The 15703-nt window shown below is 43.5% G+C and overlaps 1 protein-coding gene and 1 long non-coding RNA gene across 4 annotated transcripts in view; one reads left to right on the top strand and one right to left on the bottom strand.

Annotated features, from left to right (window-relative positions):
• Positions 1-15703, top strand: part of LOC143933925 (uncharacterized) — a 203180-nt gene that overhangs the window by 140543 nt on the left and 46934 nt on the right. The window lies entirely within an intron of this gene.
• Positions 1-15703, bottom strand: part of CCS (copper chaperone for superoxide dismutase) — a 341687-nt gene that overhangs the window by 77399 nt on the left and 248585 nt on the right. For 2 of the 3 annotated variants that reach the window (XM_077457073.1, XM_077457058.1), the window contains one exon: positions 7201-7278. The exons of the other annotated variant lie outside the window; for it this stretch is intronic. In XM_077457073.1, coding sequence (XP_077313199.1) covers positions 7201-7278 — 78 coding nt within the window. The remainder of the gene's footprint in view (positions 1-7200; positions 7279-15703) is intronic. 3 annotated transcript variants of the gene reach the window in all.

Below are 15703 nucleotides of genomic sequence, written 5' to 3' on the forward strand. Positions count from 1 at the left end.
TGTCTTTGCATATCTGACTATCAGTGCGTGTAGTCAGTAAGCATTTGTTTCTCATTGTGGACCATATCTTGGTATAGTACGCTTTGATTTGCATTGCTTATTGTCTGCTTGCTTCTGCTTTTCAGGTCGTTCTTTCAGGCATTGCTGTTTATCGGTCCGTTCTGACCAGCCGACAGTTTTAAACCATGTTTCATGTACGTACTCGTCGTAGAGTTTGTGCTGTGCAGGGGCTTGGTGTTGGGCTTTTAGCTTTCACACAAGCCCGGTCCATGAACAGGGAGAGGAGGAGGCGTTTGTGGACCAAGAATTGGTTGCGCCAGCGTGACCAGTTCTCGCACATGCCTTTGGGGGTATGGGGGGTGGGGAAGGGGAGGGATGGGGGGTGGGGGAGGGGAGGGATGGGGGGGGGACTCTGATAAGGGGACCTTATACTTTAGGCTTTAAATACTCATTTTCCAAAATGTTATACTGATCTTGGCCAAAAATGTTGGTGTCTAATCTGCTCGCAATGTTGATGTGCAAAATTACAAATTTTTTGTCTTGTTTCACTCCACAGTTTCCTTCAACGCCACAGGAATGGCAGACTGTGGCCTCCCACTTTGCCAGCCGTTGGGACTTTCCCAATTGTGAAGGTGCAATTGATGGGAAACACGTCCGCATCGTTCCACCCCCCAACTCGGGGTCGTACTAGTATAATTACAAGGGGTTTAATAGTATCGTGATGTTGGCGGTGGTGTCAGCGACCTATGACTTCCTGTATGTGGACGTGGGGCAAAATGGCCGGATGTTGGAGTGTTCTCACGGACGGAATTCTACCGGCGTCTCCAGAGTGGCAGCCTGGGCTTGCCACCCCCAGAGGAGAATCAGGAAGGACTCCCGTTTGTATTCCTCGCGGATGAGACCTTTCCAGATGAGGACCCTCACCCCGGATCAGAGGATCTTTAATTTCCAGCTGGCAGAGCCAGAAGAGTCGTGGAGAACACTTTTGGAATACTGGCCAGCCAGTTCCGCCTTTTTTTAACGCCAATCCACATGGCTGAATATAAACTCAATCACATAGTGCTTGCCTGCTGTGTTCTGCACAATTTCTTGAAAAAAACATTCAGCTAACTATGTGGTCTCAGTTGGCCCAGATGCAGACTTGGCTGAAAATGACAATCTCACGGCCCTTGAAGCTGCTCGTCCTGGCTTGCCCCCCCCCCCCAAAGTGCCTGCAAGGTCTAAACCCAATACATGGAGTACTTTGTGGGTAGGGGGCCATTGATATGCCAGACAATGTCTGAGAGGCATTTTTGGAATACATTTTTCTTTGAAACTACAATAATCTTTGTTTTCATTTACTGCCTGGCTTGGTTTTAGGTGTCTCCTAGGTATTTTTGCTTTTTTTGTTGGGCCTTTTTCTACAACAGTGCAAACCCAAGTTCTGAGCGAGATGAGGGGACAGTCTCTTCTTCAGATAATCTTACTATGTTGTGGGTCTGCTACACACACACCTTGTTTTTGTTACTAATGCATGTAGTGCATTACTGACAAAAATCTTGCTCATTTTCAGCACCATGGCAGAAATATGTGGGGTCAGGAAAATGGCATGATTGGGAAAATTTACACATCACTGTGGGTGTTATTTATTAAAGGCACATCCACTATGCACTACAAGTGCACTGCAAAAGTGCACCTGAAACTGCACTTGGAGTGCAAAGTGGAGTTGCCTTTAGTAAATAACACCCATTGTCACCGAAAACAAAAATTTTACTCCAAATACTGCTTTTGTGCATTGAAAAAGGAAGCCACACATTGTTGATAATTTAACTTTTTAATCAAAGCAAATTCACATGTGTGTTTAGAAAAGGGTTTTACAACAAACCAACATATTGGGTGTATCAAAAACATTATTTTAGGTAACTTTTTGGTAACTTGGCGTTTTTGTGTAAACAGGCATGTATCAAAGCGTAACATACAGAACACAGGAACTTACAAAGTTCAACTTTGAAAAGTGAAGACAATATCAGACATGAGTATGTACAAACTGGGCTGATATTGCCTTCATCAGATGGGGTGTCACCCCTGGAAAAGCCAAAATTGGAAGATGCACACAGTGTGTCAACATGTGCTATCATCATGGGGGATCAATGTACATGTTTTGGGGGTGCAACCCCTTCATCTCAGCCACTTTCCACAAAACACGTACATTGATCCCCCATGATGGGAGATAGGGCATGTTGACACACTGTGTGCATCTTCCAATTTTGTCTTTTTGTAAAATACAAAAGTTGTTTTTTCAAAACACAAAAATAAAACCCTAGCTAGTTTGGGGTGTTTCAGACTCCCCAAAACATCAATGATGTTCTTGATTTTATTTTGAACATCATTGATGTTTTTCTGTATATTTTCTAAATCGCGATTGCGCCCCATTATCTCCCCAATGAGGATATGGGCACTTTCACTGGTAAAATGGGATTCTTCTTCCACATCTCCTGAAAAAAAAAAGAAAAAAACACCATGTATTATAAATGTGACGACATACATTGATTAGCTTACCGGAAGCTGTGGTCTCTGACACACCTGTTGTGGTGACAATTTGTCCAAATTCAACGATCTCTCCTTCCTCCTCCTCCGCCTCTGGTGTTGGAATTTCACCTTCTTTGGGAGGTGTGGGGTCCCTGGTGTCCTCAGACTTCCCGAGTCTTCTCTCCCCTATGAGAATGTAAAAAAGGAATACTTAGCACACAGAGGGCAGATATAGGTATATGAAACATTGCTTGGAAGTGTCGTACAATTGTGTTTTTTGGCCGAGTTCAAAGGTGAGAACATTATTTTGGACACTTTGTAAAGCTGGAATATTTACCTGCAGTGTGAAGAAATGTAGTGAAGTGTAATTTGTGAAAACATAGTTTTTGTAGTGGGCTAACAAACGATGTTTCTTACGAACGATTGAAACCATGAACTTGAAAGTGGCCATTTTAAACTGTACAACATTAAATCAAAGCACATGGAGCAGTATGCAAGCAAGAATAATCATTTGAACACACAACTACTTACTTTTTTGAAGAACACGCTTGATCCTTCTGTACTGATCGTGCTCCCTCACTTTCAGGTCTGACCAGCATTTTCTCAGTTGATCCTTGGATCGTCGTACCCCAAAATTCTTCTGAAGACTCTTCACAACTTTAGTCATGATCTTGGCCTTTCTGATATTTGGGTTTGGGTAAGGTCCATACTTCCCATCATAGTCGGTCCTCTTCAATATGTACACCATCCCCAACATCTCTCCAAAAGACATATTTGAGGCCTTAAATCTTCTCCTCCAGGCCAAGTTTCAGGCTCCAGGCTTTCCTCACCCTCCTCCTCGTTAGTGGAACTCTGATTGTGCACATGTGTTCTCTCCGCCATGTGCTCTCCCCACTGCGCCAAAAGAGAAGGGGCGGGTAATAGTCTAGAAAGAACGTCAGGGGCGGGCGGAGTTTCATGCATGCGCACTGTATATAAAACGCAACACGCGTGTGTCGTACGTACGATCTGTGAACAGAGTGAGGAGCTGACGCGCCTATCGTGGAAATGAAGGTACAATTTTTAACTTGGTACATCACTAGCTTAAGGAGACTGCGGAGTTGTTTGTGCTGGTAACTGACAACTGAAGAGCCTGGACGAGTGAATCCAATACCTCAGTGCCATCTGTGACGTTTCTGTGGGAGCCACTCTTGAGATCCTTAAAGTGAACCCCTGTCTGTGAAAGGATTACATGCCTGTGTAGATCTCCCTAAAAAGAGATCATAAAATCTGGTAAGCGACAGTGTGAGCAGAGGTGGAAGATCTTTCTTGGAACGGGTCATCACTTTTCGGGTGCACATTTTTTATGTGATGTCACAAGGAATAGACTTTTAAAGATATAAGCACATTTGGAGGACTCTTTTTATTTATTATTTTTTTCATCTGTTTGATTGGATGTTTTGGGAATTTGTGTATATAGCTATTTCCCAAATTATTAATCACTTTGGGGATTGTGTCATTTCACTGATCGGTCACAATTATTTATATTTGTATAATAATTTTTTGTGTGATTAGTTATGTAAGAATTTTTTTTTCAGCACAGCTAATAGGTTTGGAACATCACTAGCTTAGACTGCTTCTATATAGGCCTATGTTGGGACAAGATTAGGAGGGTTTAGCATGGCATTATTATTATTAGGGTTTGTCTTGTGTTGTGTCTTGCAGACAAGATGGATCCCTTCAAGAACTCCAATTTTATGGGGCTATTCATTGATCTGCTGAGGGAGCTGCCCTGCCTGTGGCAGAACAACAACCCCTTTAATAATGACCAAAGAAAGAGGAAGGCAGCGCTGGAGAAACATCTTGCTTTGGTGCGGATCATGGTCCCCACGGCAGACATGACCTATGTGAAGGGCAAAGTTGGTGCCCTGAGGTGTATATATCTCATGGAGCGAAAGATGCAACAGAATTCCCTGAGATCAGGAGATAAAGATGCCATTACCCCAGGATGTTGTACTACGAGAGGCATTTTATGGCAGACCAGGGGGAACCCAGGCCACCACTCTCCAGTCTTCCTTCAAGACTTCCTTCACCCCCACAGCTGAGGCTACCGATGTCCATCCTGGGCCTTCCAGGCAACAACATGTGGAGGGGCCCAGCTTGAGACAGGTATAACATTGTTGAACATATTTCTTGTCGTACATTTAATGATGTTAACTAGATGTTATTATTGATCAGTAAGTTGTGATTTAACAAAGTGGTTTACATCTCAATAGACAGTAATGACCAAAAATGTTTGGGACAAGAATGAAAAATGCTGGGCTCAGAATGATAGTCTTTTCTATTTGGTAACATTCAATTTGCTACAGTCATGAGCACAAAATTGTGTGATTGATGAGCAAAAAACTAACTATATCCCAATTTCATACACAGGAAGATCTCAGCCGGGAGGAAGCTGTGGCAAGTGGCAGCCAGAAGGTCGACCATCGCCCTCCTTCTCCTCCTCCTGCCACAACTACAGGAGCCGAGCCACAGCCTCAAAGGATGCCTGGCGAGAAGTGCCTAAGGAAGACTAGAGAGTGATGGCCTGGGTTCAGTCTGGTCTGACAGATGATACAGCCTCTTGTAGAACCACATCGTGGGGACATAGATGGCATCTGCTCTTCCTGATCTCTAGGACTTCTGGACCAGACTTCTCTCCCTGATATATGTACACCTCAGGCCACCAATTTAGCATTTTCAAATTAGTTCATGTCTGCCCTGGGGGCCAAAGGCTTCGCCAAATTGACAAGTTTCTCCAGCGCTGCCTCCCTCTTTAGTTGTTTGACACCCAAATAAAGGTTTTTTTTTGCTTGAAGAAATACTTGCGTATGTGTTTTACTTCAAAAAGGACAGTTTATTTGTGAGCAGGCAGGTACATTTCAAAAATACAAAGTGAAATGAATAACAAAGGGCACCAACACCAAACAACCTCCTGTAGATTAAAAAAGAAAAACAAAATACAAAAAAGATAATGTTGTTGTGGTAAGTTGACACACAAAACACACCCAAAGAAAATGCAAAGATGAGCAAACTGCCAAAAAAGGAGATGTTGATAAAAAAAAAACACAAAAAAAAAAAAAAAAACACACAACAAAAAAAAGATTGTGTAGATGTGACGATTTAAAATATTGTATTGCTGAAATGAGAAAAAAGACAAAAGAAATACGTTCGGGAGAAGTGTGTGTGAATATGAGCATCAAAACAAGTTCATTCTTGCAGCATTGTAAAGAACAAGAGAATGCGCTGCATGAAAGAATTTTTAACATTGCAGCGTGACGAATGTGCTATATCGATTACGAGCAGTAATTTTACCTGAGTGAGCGCTTCCGTGTCCAAATTTGATTGTGAGCATGCGTGGCACCTTGTCCGTCGGAGTAGGCTACACATGATCGGACTAAGTCCGATCGGAGCATGTTGTCGGAAAATTTTATAGCCAAGTTGGAAAACTTTTTGAACAAAAAAATCACCCTATATAAATGGGATTATAAGTGACCACCAACACCACACACAAATCAAAAACATGAATATTTTATTAACATATACAGAACAAAAGATACACATAAATACATTACAACCAGAGGGACTACTAAGCAAACAGTGTCCCAATGGTGTAGCAAAATGTTATAAACACATAATTACATTAAAAAAAAAACAACCAATAAATATTAATCATACTCTAAGCTGATGACCCCACACCAGACGCGTTTCTAGTTGCTGAAAACTTTCCTCATGGGTATAGAGCAAACAGTTGGGTGGTAAGTTGATAATTCTGAGATATTAAATCAAAGATAGATGTATTGGGACCATTCCATACAAATGCCTGTCATTGGTTTGTGTGGCTTTGTCCCAGACTGGTATTTGGCCATGACTACTTCCCTTTTGGTCCACCCCAATCTTCTGTGTAAAGAAAGAACGGGTTGCACAAATCTGTAGGTGCCTCAATTCTCATATACAAAAGGTTTTACTCAAAATAAGCAAAAAGCCTCAATAGGCTCAAGATTTGCAAAGAGAATGTGCCCGCAGGTTCAGTCTCTCCTGCGGGCACATTCTCTTTGCAAATCTTGAGCATGTAACTGGATACTAACATTTATAGGTAAAGTTGGTCCAAGGAAAGGCCTCTCGGGTGATCAGGAAGGGCCTTTTTCCCCTGCTGTAGCAAATTGGATCATGCTTTTCTGTTTTTTTTTTGCCTTCCTCTGGATCAACTATGGGTGAAGGATTGTCTATATGGGATTGTTTTTTTTTTGTGGTTGAACTAGATGGACTTGTGTCTTTTTTCAGCCCAACTATGTAATCATTTGTACTCACGAGTACTAAAAGCCTGCATGATATAGACATAAAAATATACGGTCCTCCCTAAAATTAACTGTATTCCAAAAAACAGCACTAGACCTACCAGTCTACAGTACTGCAGCATTTCTGTAATCTATTAATGTGCATTTTTCAAAAGCATTACTGCACAGCTCAGAATTTAGTGGTGTTGTAAAGACCTGTAAAAGGATGAAAGACAACTATAGAGGCCTGCATTAATAATTTCACATACTACTGAAGCACAGGACTAGCATACCACAAAGAATCACTGACAAAGTAAACAAGTAAGGGGTTGGTATAAACAGGTCTTTGAATACGTTATACAAGATTAATATATGGATAAACATCCAAGATTCTTACCTTCACCCGTTCATTCTCAATTCTAAATGCTGCTCTCCCATCATCACTAGCAAAGATATTTCCCAAATCTCCAACATGCTAAAAAGTAAAAGACAACGTTTATAACTAACCGGAAGCTGAAACCAGAAGACCCTCCTTCCCCTTTATATACAGGTTATAATGCTTAGTCAGTCTAGAAGGATCTAGTAGAGAAAAATACTTGCCGTACTCCACAGTTCTGCAGGCTTCCTCCACACCAACTCCAGTATTAAACGTTCAATCCCTCGAAGTTGCTCCTCTTCCCCATTCTTGCCACCCCTTTCCTCTAGCCAACATCATCCCATACAATTCAGGACTAGCAAGCACTGCTGGTCCTGCATTGTACATGATGACAGAGGGTTCTCCCACATCCTGAGGTAGGAGCAAAGAAGACTGGAGTGATGGTTCCTACAGGACTGCGGAGTAAGGAATTTATTTTATTTTAAGCTGACCAGAGTTCTGCTTTAACACAAGTCTCATGCACATAGCCATTTTTGTTAATCTCTTGTAAATATATCTACATCAGCAGTAATGTTAATTTGTTTGTGAATTTATATACATGCATCAACGTGCATTTTCATGTGTCATTCTGCATCAATTCACACAAACATTTTCTTCATCCTATAGTCTAACTTCAAAACACTCTTGTACAGTCAATTACATGCAAGCCAAGGCAATGTGTGCTAATGTGCAACAAAAATCATGAGCCAATGTTTTGTATATAGAACTGAACAACATTATTGTTATACCTTGAACACTTAGCCCTTGTACACACGGTCGGAGATTCCATCGGAATGTGTCCGATCGGAGCGTTTTGTTGGATATTCCGACTGTGTGTGGTCTGCATCGGACTGTTTCTGTCGGAATATCCGTCGGACCAACTTTTCCAACTTGCCGGAAATATTTTCCAACAAAATGCTCCGATCGGACATACTCCGATCATGTGTAGAGAATTCCGATCGGACAAAGTGCCAAGCATGCTCAGATGAAATTCCTACACCAAAGCTATTGGCTACTAGTGTGAACATAGTCCTGTCGTAACTAAATAACATTATCACGTCAGATTTTCTGACAACTTTGTCCGACCGTGTGTATACAACAGTTTCGGACAAAATCCGTCGGAAAAAAAAAATCAGACGGACAAAATCCGACGGATTTGGTTGTCGGAATCTCCGACCGTGTGTACAAGGGCTAACAGTTGTGCTCATAAGTGTACATATCCTGGCAGAATTTATGATTTATTTTTCAGAGAATATGAATGATAACACAAAAACTTTTCTTTCACTCATGGTTAGTGTTTGGCTGAAGCCATTTATTATCAATCAACTGTGTTTACTCTTTTTAAATCATAATCGCAACAGAAACTACCCAAATGACCCAGATCAAAAGTTTACATACCCCAGTTCTTAATACCGTGTATTGCCTCCTTTAACATCAATGACAGCTTGAAGTCCTGTGGTATTTGTGGATCAGGCTCTATCTTCTCAGATGGTAAAACTGCCCATTTCTCCTGGCAAAAAGCCTCAATTTCCTGTAAATTCTTGGACTGTCTTGCATGAACTGCATGTTTGAGATCTCCCCAGAGTTACTCAATGATACTGAGGTCAGGAGACTGAGATGGCCACTCTAGAACCTTAATAGTACAAGTATAAGGGTAAATGGCACTACCTATATAAAGTAAAGGGGACAGACTGTTCACTTGTTAGGTGCTATGTGCCTCCATAGTGACTAATCAAAGTGCATATACCAATAGTGCAATCCTAATAAAGTACCAATGCGCATATACCCAGTGGTGCAAACCTCACTAGGTTGCCAAATAAATATGAATTTGATATAAATAAATGTTTAAACGTGATACATAAACTTGAGCAAGGTGGAGTCACACACTGACGTCATTTTCTGGTGTGATAGTCAGTGGGCCTGTGGAACGCAGCTGGAGTGTGCGCTGCAAGTCAGATATACCATGGGTCTGGAGGGGCGTGGCCTGGCGATGCACTAGAGCGGACGTGCTTCGCGGGAGCTCCGGCATCGGCGCGGATTTATTAATCTGATTTAACAAGATCCCCCTCACTACTGCTTACCCCAAGCATGGGGAGGAAAACGGGCAAGTCCCTGCCCAAGAAAGGCTCAGCTTCAGGCACCATTAAGCGTTTCTTAGCCGCGGAGACCGAGGATGTCCCGGACCATGACGGCCTAGGCCGCACGCCGCACAGCACGTTGCCGGTGCACAGTCCCGCCTCTTCAGCTAGGCCGGAAGGCAGATCCCGCTCGCCCGACACCTCGGCTGAATCGGAGGATGAGGGAGACCTGGCCGGACCTGCCGAGATAGCTACCAGGGTGAGTGATCTCCCGACTAAAGCCGACCTCGCCTCGATGCTGTTGAACCTCGAACGAGCGATTCGGAAAGACGTGTCGGCGGTCCGTTCGGACTTGTCGCAGGTACTGGTACGTGTGGAGGAGACGGAACAACGACTGGACAGACATGCGTCCGCTATACGATCGCTTCAGACGACTACCCGTCAACTTACGATCGCCCACCGTACGGCTCTCTATAAGATCGAGGACCAGGAGAACCGAAACCGACGCAATAACGTTCGGATCCGTGGCCTTCCGGAGGCAACCGGAGACGACGACCTTTTGCCTTCAGTCAGGGGCATTTTTAACAGCCTTCTCGGCAGAGCGCCCGACGCGCCGTTGAAGATCGACCGGGTCCACAGGGCCCTCCGACCTCGCTCCATGACCACAGAGGTCCCGCGAGATATTATCTGTAGACTCCATCATTATCCGGATAAAGAGTTAATTATGAAGAAGGCCCGGGATGCCACGCCGTTTGATTTTCATGGCGCCTCTCTCACCCTGTTCCCAGATCTGGCCAAAGAGACTTTGGATAGGCGTAGAGCCTTGCGTCCCCTCACGGAGCTTCTGCAAACAGCTTCTATCAGGTACCGGTGGGGCTTCCCTGCAGCTTTAATCGCCTCGGTCAATGGCAAGACCTCTGTCCTAAGGTTCCCTGAAGACTTACCACGATTCTGTGCTGACTTGAATCTTGACGTGCCTGAGTTACCGGGTTGGACTGATGTCCTCCCGCCACCACCAAAGCTTCCTGACCGTCAATGGCACAGAGCGGGCCGGAAACCTCTGGCTGCGGATCTGGCATCCCAGGTGCATCCCTGAACGGCGCAACGTGTGGTTATCCCTGTGTGCTTTGCTTTCTCTCTCCGGTCCTCGCGGACGTCTTGGATCCTGCAATCGGGATGCTGTTTTCCTAGTACTTGCCACTGACTTGGTTTTTGGCCTCTGGATTACCTCCCTTGCTGTTCGTGTTTTGCCACATCGGGATGATGTTCTTCTCTGTTTTACCCTGTTCCTGATGATTTTTTTTTTTTTTGCTTGTTTTTGAAGACCCGGATACCTGTCAGTGCTCGATCTATGGGGCCTTCCCCGATTATACCCGCCAGATGACTGCGCTTTTGCCGTGCACTATGGCACATCCGTGGGCCCCTGTGATCTTTGTCCCTGAACCTGCTCACCTTCCTCTTGGCTCCGTAGTCAGTTCCTGATTGGACTTAAATCCTGTTTATTGACCCTGCTTGGACCACTGTTATTTACAATTTGCCGTTATTTTCCTCATTAGATGTTCTCTACTGGGAATGTTTATGTAGTGAGTTTATCTGAGGCGCCGGTGCCGGACTGCCGTGGCGTGACCCTGGCCCTCGATGGCGTGGTTTGTCCTCGGTGGTCTGGTTTCCGCCGCCCCCCTCTTGGTGGGTGCCGCCTTGCCCGGGGTCCCGGTGCCCTTGCCCCGCTTTGCGGGGGGGTGTGGGGATCGCGGGCTGGGCGTGCGACCCTCCTCTGCACTGCAGTTTTCTGCGTGCGGTTAGTCCTGCTACTATGCTGCTTTCTTTATTGTTCTGCTTTCTACTGTTCTGTTTCTCTACCTGTCGCTCTCCCTCTTCTCTTTTCTCTCCTTTGGTTTTCCTCCTCGTCCCCGTCCTTCCCCTGCCCAATTCCTTCCCCCGGGTGGGGGGGGTCCTATCTGCCTTGGTTGTTTTGCTGTTTGGGGGTGTGGGCGGTGGGTGCCCCCTTTCTGTGACCCGATGGCTACGGTGAAATTTATCTCGTTTAATGTTAGGGGCCTTCATGCCCCTGGGAAGAGACATCAATTGTTCCGGGAACTGAACCGTCTCCGAGGTGATGTGGTTTTTCTACAGGAGACCCACCTCACTCACACCACTTCCGTTAAATTATATTCCCCCAAATACCCTACCTGGTATTATGGCCTCTCGGATATTGCTAAGGCCAAGGGCGTGGCCATCGGGTTTCGGAGGGGTACCGCGTTTAAGTTAGATGCTATGTTGTGTGATCCGGCTGGCCGTTTTTTGTTTCTCCGGGGCACTCTGGGCAGCATGTCATGCACTCTGGCTACTCTTTACTCCCCCAATAGACAACAAGCTTCATTTGTCGCCTCGACACTTTCTAAACTGGGAGACTTCGCGGGGGGTTGTGTGGTCCTGGCGGGTGACTTCAGTGCGGCTCTGGAACCTTCTCTGGACACTTCCAGGGGGAGTTCGCCCTTGTCCTATAAGCAGTTGAAATGTATACGCACAAAACTTCATGAGCTGCAGATATACCATGGGTCTGAAGCTGTCATTTCTCCCGTAGTTGTATGACTTTGTGCGGAGTTTCCATAGTATAGAACATATGTTTTTATTTTTTACTTTTACTTTTGTTGTCTCTCTTTTTTTACTGTTTTAATATTGGAATAAAAATATTTCCTTATTTAAATACTACACTATGGGAGCCGATATCGAATTTTTTGCATGAAAACCTTATCTATACTGGATATTAGAGAGAGCATTAGAAGAGGAGCGCAGCTGGTTGATCTGGGCTTGGAGAGATCTTTTGCACACCTAATTCGGTCTAGCTGCGGGATATCCTTGGAAAGTCCATAGGAGCTGGATACTGGTTAGAAAGGTTAGAGCCTGGCTGCATGATCTAATCTTGGGAAACAGTATCGGTACATCAAGCCTATATGCTATGCGAGATACCCCTGTAGGGGTTATTGGAGCTGGTGAGTGGGGACCCAAGAGGGGGAGAACTTAAAAGTCTCCTGGATTTTATTCCTGTGTTTATCATCACCAAGCACTTAATTATCACATAAAGCTTTGGTTGGATTGATTTTTTTAATGTATTTTTAGACTTGGCACACTAATTTATTGGGGTCGTTTTATATCATTTAAACTATTTTTTATTTAATATTTGTCTTACACTTTTGGGACTATTTTTATATATACATTTATTTTTTATATACTTACATTTTTGGTATTGGAGTATCACTGTTTATCTCTTTTAAACATTTATTTATATCAAGTTCATATTTGGCAACCAAATGAGGTTTGCACCAATGGTATATGCACATTGGTAATTTATTAGGATTGCACTATTGGTATATGCACTTTTATTAGTCACTATAGAGGCACATAGCACCTAACAAGTGAACAGGGTCTGTCACCTTTCATTATATAGGTAGCCCCATTTACCCTTATACTTGCACTATTATCATTCTAGTCCCCTTTTGGGGACCTAGCAGGGTAGGCTTTCCCCTTTGGCCCAAGCACGGATACTTTATTTTATTTAACACTCTAGAACCTTCACTTTATTCTGCCGTAGCCAATGACAGGTCGACTTGGCCTTGTGTATTGGATCATTGTCATGTTGGAATGTCCAAGTATGTCCCATGTACAGCTTTCTGGCTGATGAATTTAAATGTTCCTCCAGTATTTTTTAATAACATACTGCATTCATCTTGCCATCAATTTTGACCAAATTTCCTGTGCCTTTGTAGCTCACACATCCTCAAAACTTCAGCAATCCACCTCCATGTTTCACAGTAGGAATGGTGTACCTTTCATCATAGGCCTTGTTGACTCATCTCCAAATAAAGCTTTTATGGTTGTAGCCAAAAAGCTCAATTTTGGTCTCATCAATCCAAATTACTTTGTGCCAGAGGGTTTAAGGCTTGTCTCTGCGCTGTTTAGCGTATTGTAAGTGGGATACTTTGTGGCATTTGTGTAGTAATGGCTTTCTTCTGGCGACTCAACCAAGCAGCCCAACTTTCTTCAAGTGCCTCCTTATTGTGCATCTTGAAACAGCCACACCACATGTTTTCAGAGAGTCCTGTATTTTACCTGAAGTTATTTGTGGGTCGTTCTTTGCATCCTGAACAATTTTCCTGGCAGTTGTGGCTGAAATTTCAGTTGGTCTACCTCACCGTGGTTTGGTTTCAACAAAACCCCTCATTTTCCACTTCTTGAATAGAGTTTGAACACTGCTGATTGTCATTTTCAATTCCTTGGATATATTTTTATATCCCTTTCCTGTTTTATACAGTTCAACTGCCTTTTCCGCAGATCCTTTGACAATTCTTTTGCTTTCTCCATGACTCAGAAACATCAGTGCAGCACTGATTGAAAGATACAAGGGTCTGTCAGGAGTCAAGAAACTCATTGTCCTTTTATACACACACACTAATTACAAGCAAACGGATCACAGGGGAGGATGGTTACCTTTAACCACTTCCCAACCGGCGCACGATGATGTACGTCGGCAGAATGGCACTAGCAGGCAAATTGGTGTACAGGTATGTCCATTTGAAATTGCCATCGTGCCATCGCGTGCGCGCCGGCCGGGACCCTGCGAGTCCGGTCGCGGGTCCCGCAAACTCGATCGCTGCGGGGATACCCGCATTCTTCTCATGGTGAGGCTGAACGGGGAGATGCGGAAGTAAACAGCATCTCCCCATTCTGCCTAGCAACAAATGACACTGATCTCTGCTCCTTGTGATTGGAGAAGAGATCAGTGCTCACTAACACACAGCCACTCCCCCCACAGTTAGTAACATGCCCCAGGACACACTTAACCCCTACACTGCCACCCCCTGGTTAACCCCTTCACTGACAGTGTCATTTACACAGGAATCAGTGCATTTGTATAGCACTGATTGCTGTGTAAATGACAATGGTCCCAAAAATGTGTCAAAAATGTCCGATGTGTCCTCAATGTCGCAGTCACAATAAAAATCGCTGATCGCCGCCATTATTGATTAAAAAAAAAGATTAATAAAAGTGCCATAAAATTATCCCCTATTTTGTAAACGCTATACATTTTGCACAAACCAATCAATAATCGCTCATTGCGATTTTTTTTTACCAAAAATATGTAGAAGAATATGTATCGGCCTAAACTGAGGAAAAAAAATTTTTATATATATTTTTGGGGGATATTTAGGATAGCAAAAAGTAAAAAATAATGTGTTTTTTCAAAATTGTCGCTCTTTTTGTTTATAGCGCAAAAAATAAAAACCGCAGGGGTGATCAAATACCACCAAAAGAAAGCTCTATTTGTGGGAAAAAAAGGACGTAAATTTTGTTTGGGAGCCACGTCGCATGACCACACAATTTCCAGCTAAAACCACACAGTGACAAAACGCAAAAAGTGGTCTGGTCTTAAGCCGGACTGAAAGTGGTTAATAGGTATTCAAACCCCTTTGTGTCAACTTGTGTGCATGTTATCAGGCCAAAATAACCAGGGTATGTAAACTTTTGATCAGGGTCATTTGGGTAGTCTCTGTTGTGACGATTTAAAAAGAGTAAACACAGTTGATTGATAATAAATGGCTTCAGCTAAACACTAACCACGAGTGAAAGAAAAGTTTTTGTGTTATTCATATTCTATGAAAAAGAAATCAAATTCTGCCAGGATATGTAAACTTATGAGCACAACTGTATATGCATTTTGAAAGCAGAGTGTGGTCCATGTACATGAGCCCTTACGGATCATAAGTTAAAAAGGAGGAAACAGAGTAAACATAAACCAATATATTTATTTCTCTGCTAATTAACTATATCTATAAGTGATTATTGACCCATCCAATCATATTGTTTAACAAGATCATGCAGGGCCGGATTAACATAGGGCTATTAGAGTTGGAGCTCCAGGCACCTAACTTAGAGGATAAGTTCACCTTTTAGAGAGAAAAAAAAAACACTTTTTTTGCAGGTAAAAAAAATCATCATTTATTTTTTTTCACTTTTTGGAGCTTGCAAAGCATTGCATCAGCAGATTGCTGGTGCCCATTTCGATCTGTTAGTGTATTTGTGTGCCCGTATGGGCAGATACAATCTGACAGGAAGAATCCATGAACTACAACAGTGCTTCACAGCGCTGTGGTATTTCATTGAGAACTACAAGACGACAAAAGCAAGGGATGTTGGGGCTTCTAGTTCATGTACACACACAGCTGTGTGAATGAATGATGCGGTCATGCGGGTGGCACCCTGCGCGACCTTGTTGACTTTTAAAAAGCGACAGGTGGCATTGGGCTAAACGACACGAAAGTAAGGAATTGTACGAAAGATTCCGTGAACGTGGGTACTCCCACAGGCAAATCAAAAAAGCTAAGAAGAAAGTAGCATTGAGGGAACGT

This window comes from Lithobates pipiens, unplaced genomic scaffold (assembly GCF_037356315.1).
Source record: "Lithobates pipiens isolate NorthernLeopardFrog02 unplaced genomic scaffold, aLitPip1_a1.2 Scaffold_10, whole genome shotgun sequence".
In the NCBI taxonomy this organism is placed as follows: domain Eukaryota; kingdom Metazoa; phylum Chordata; class Amphibia; order Anura; family Ranidae; genus Lithobates; species Lithobates pipiens.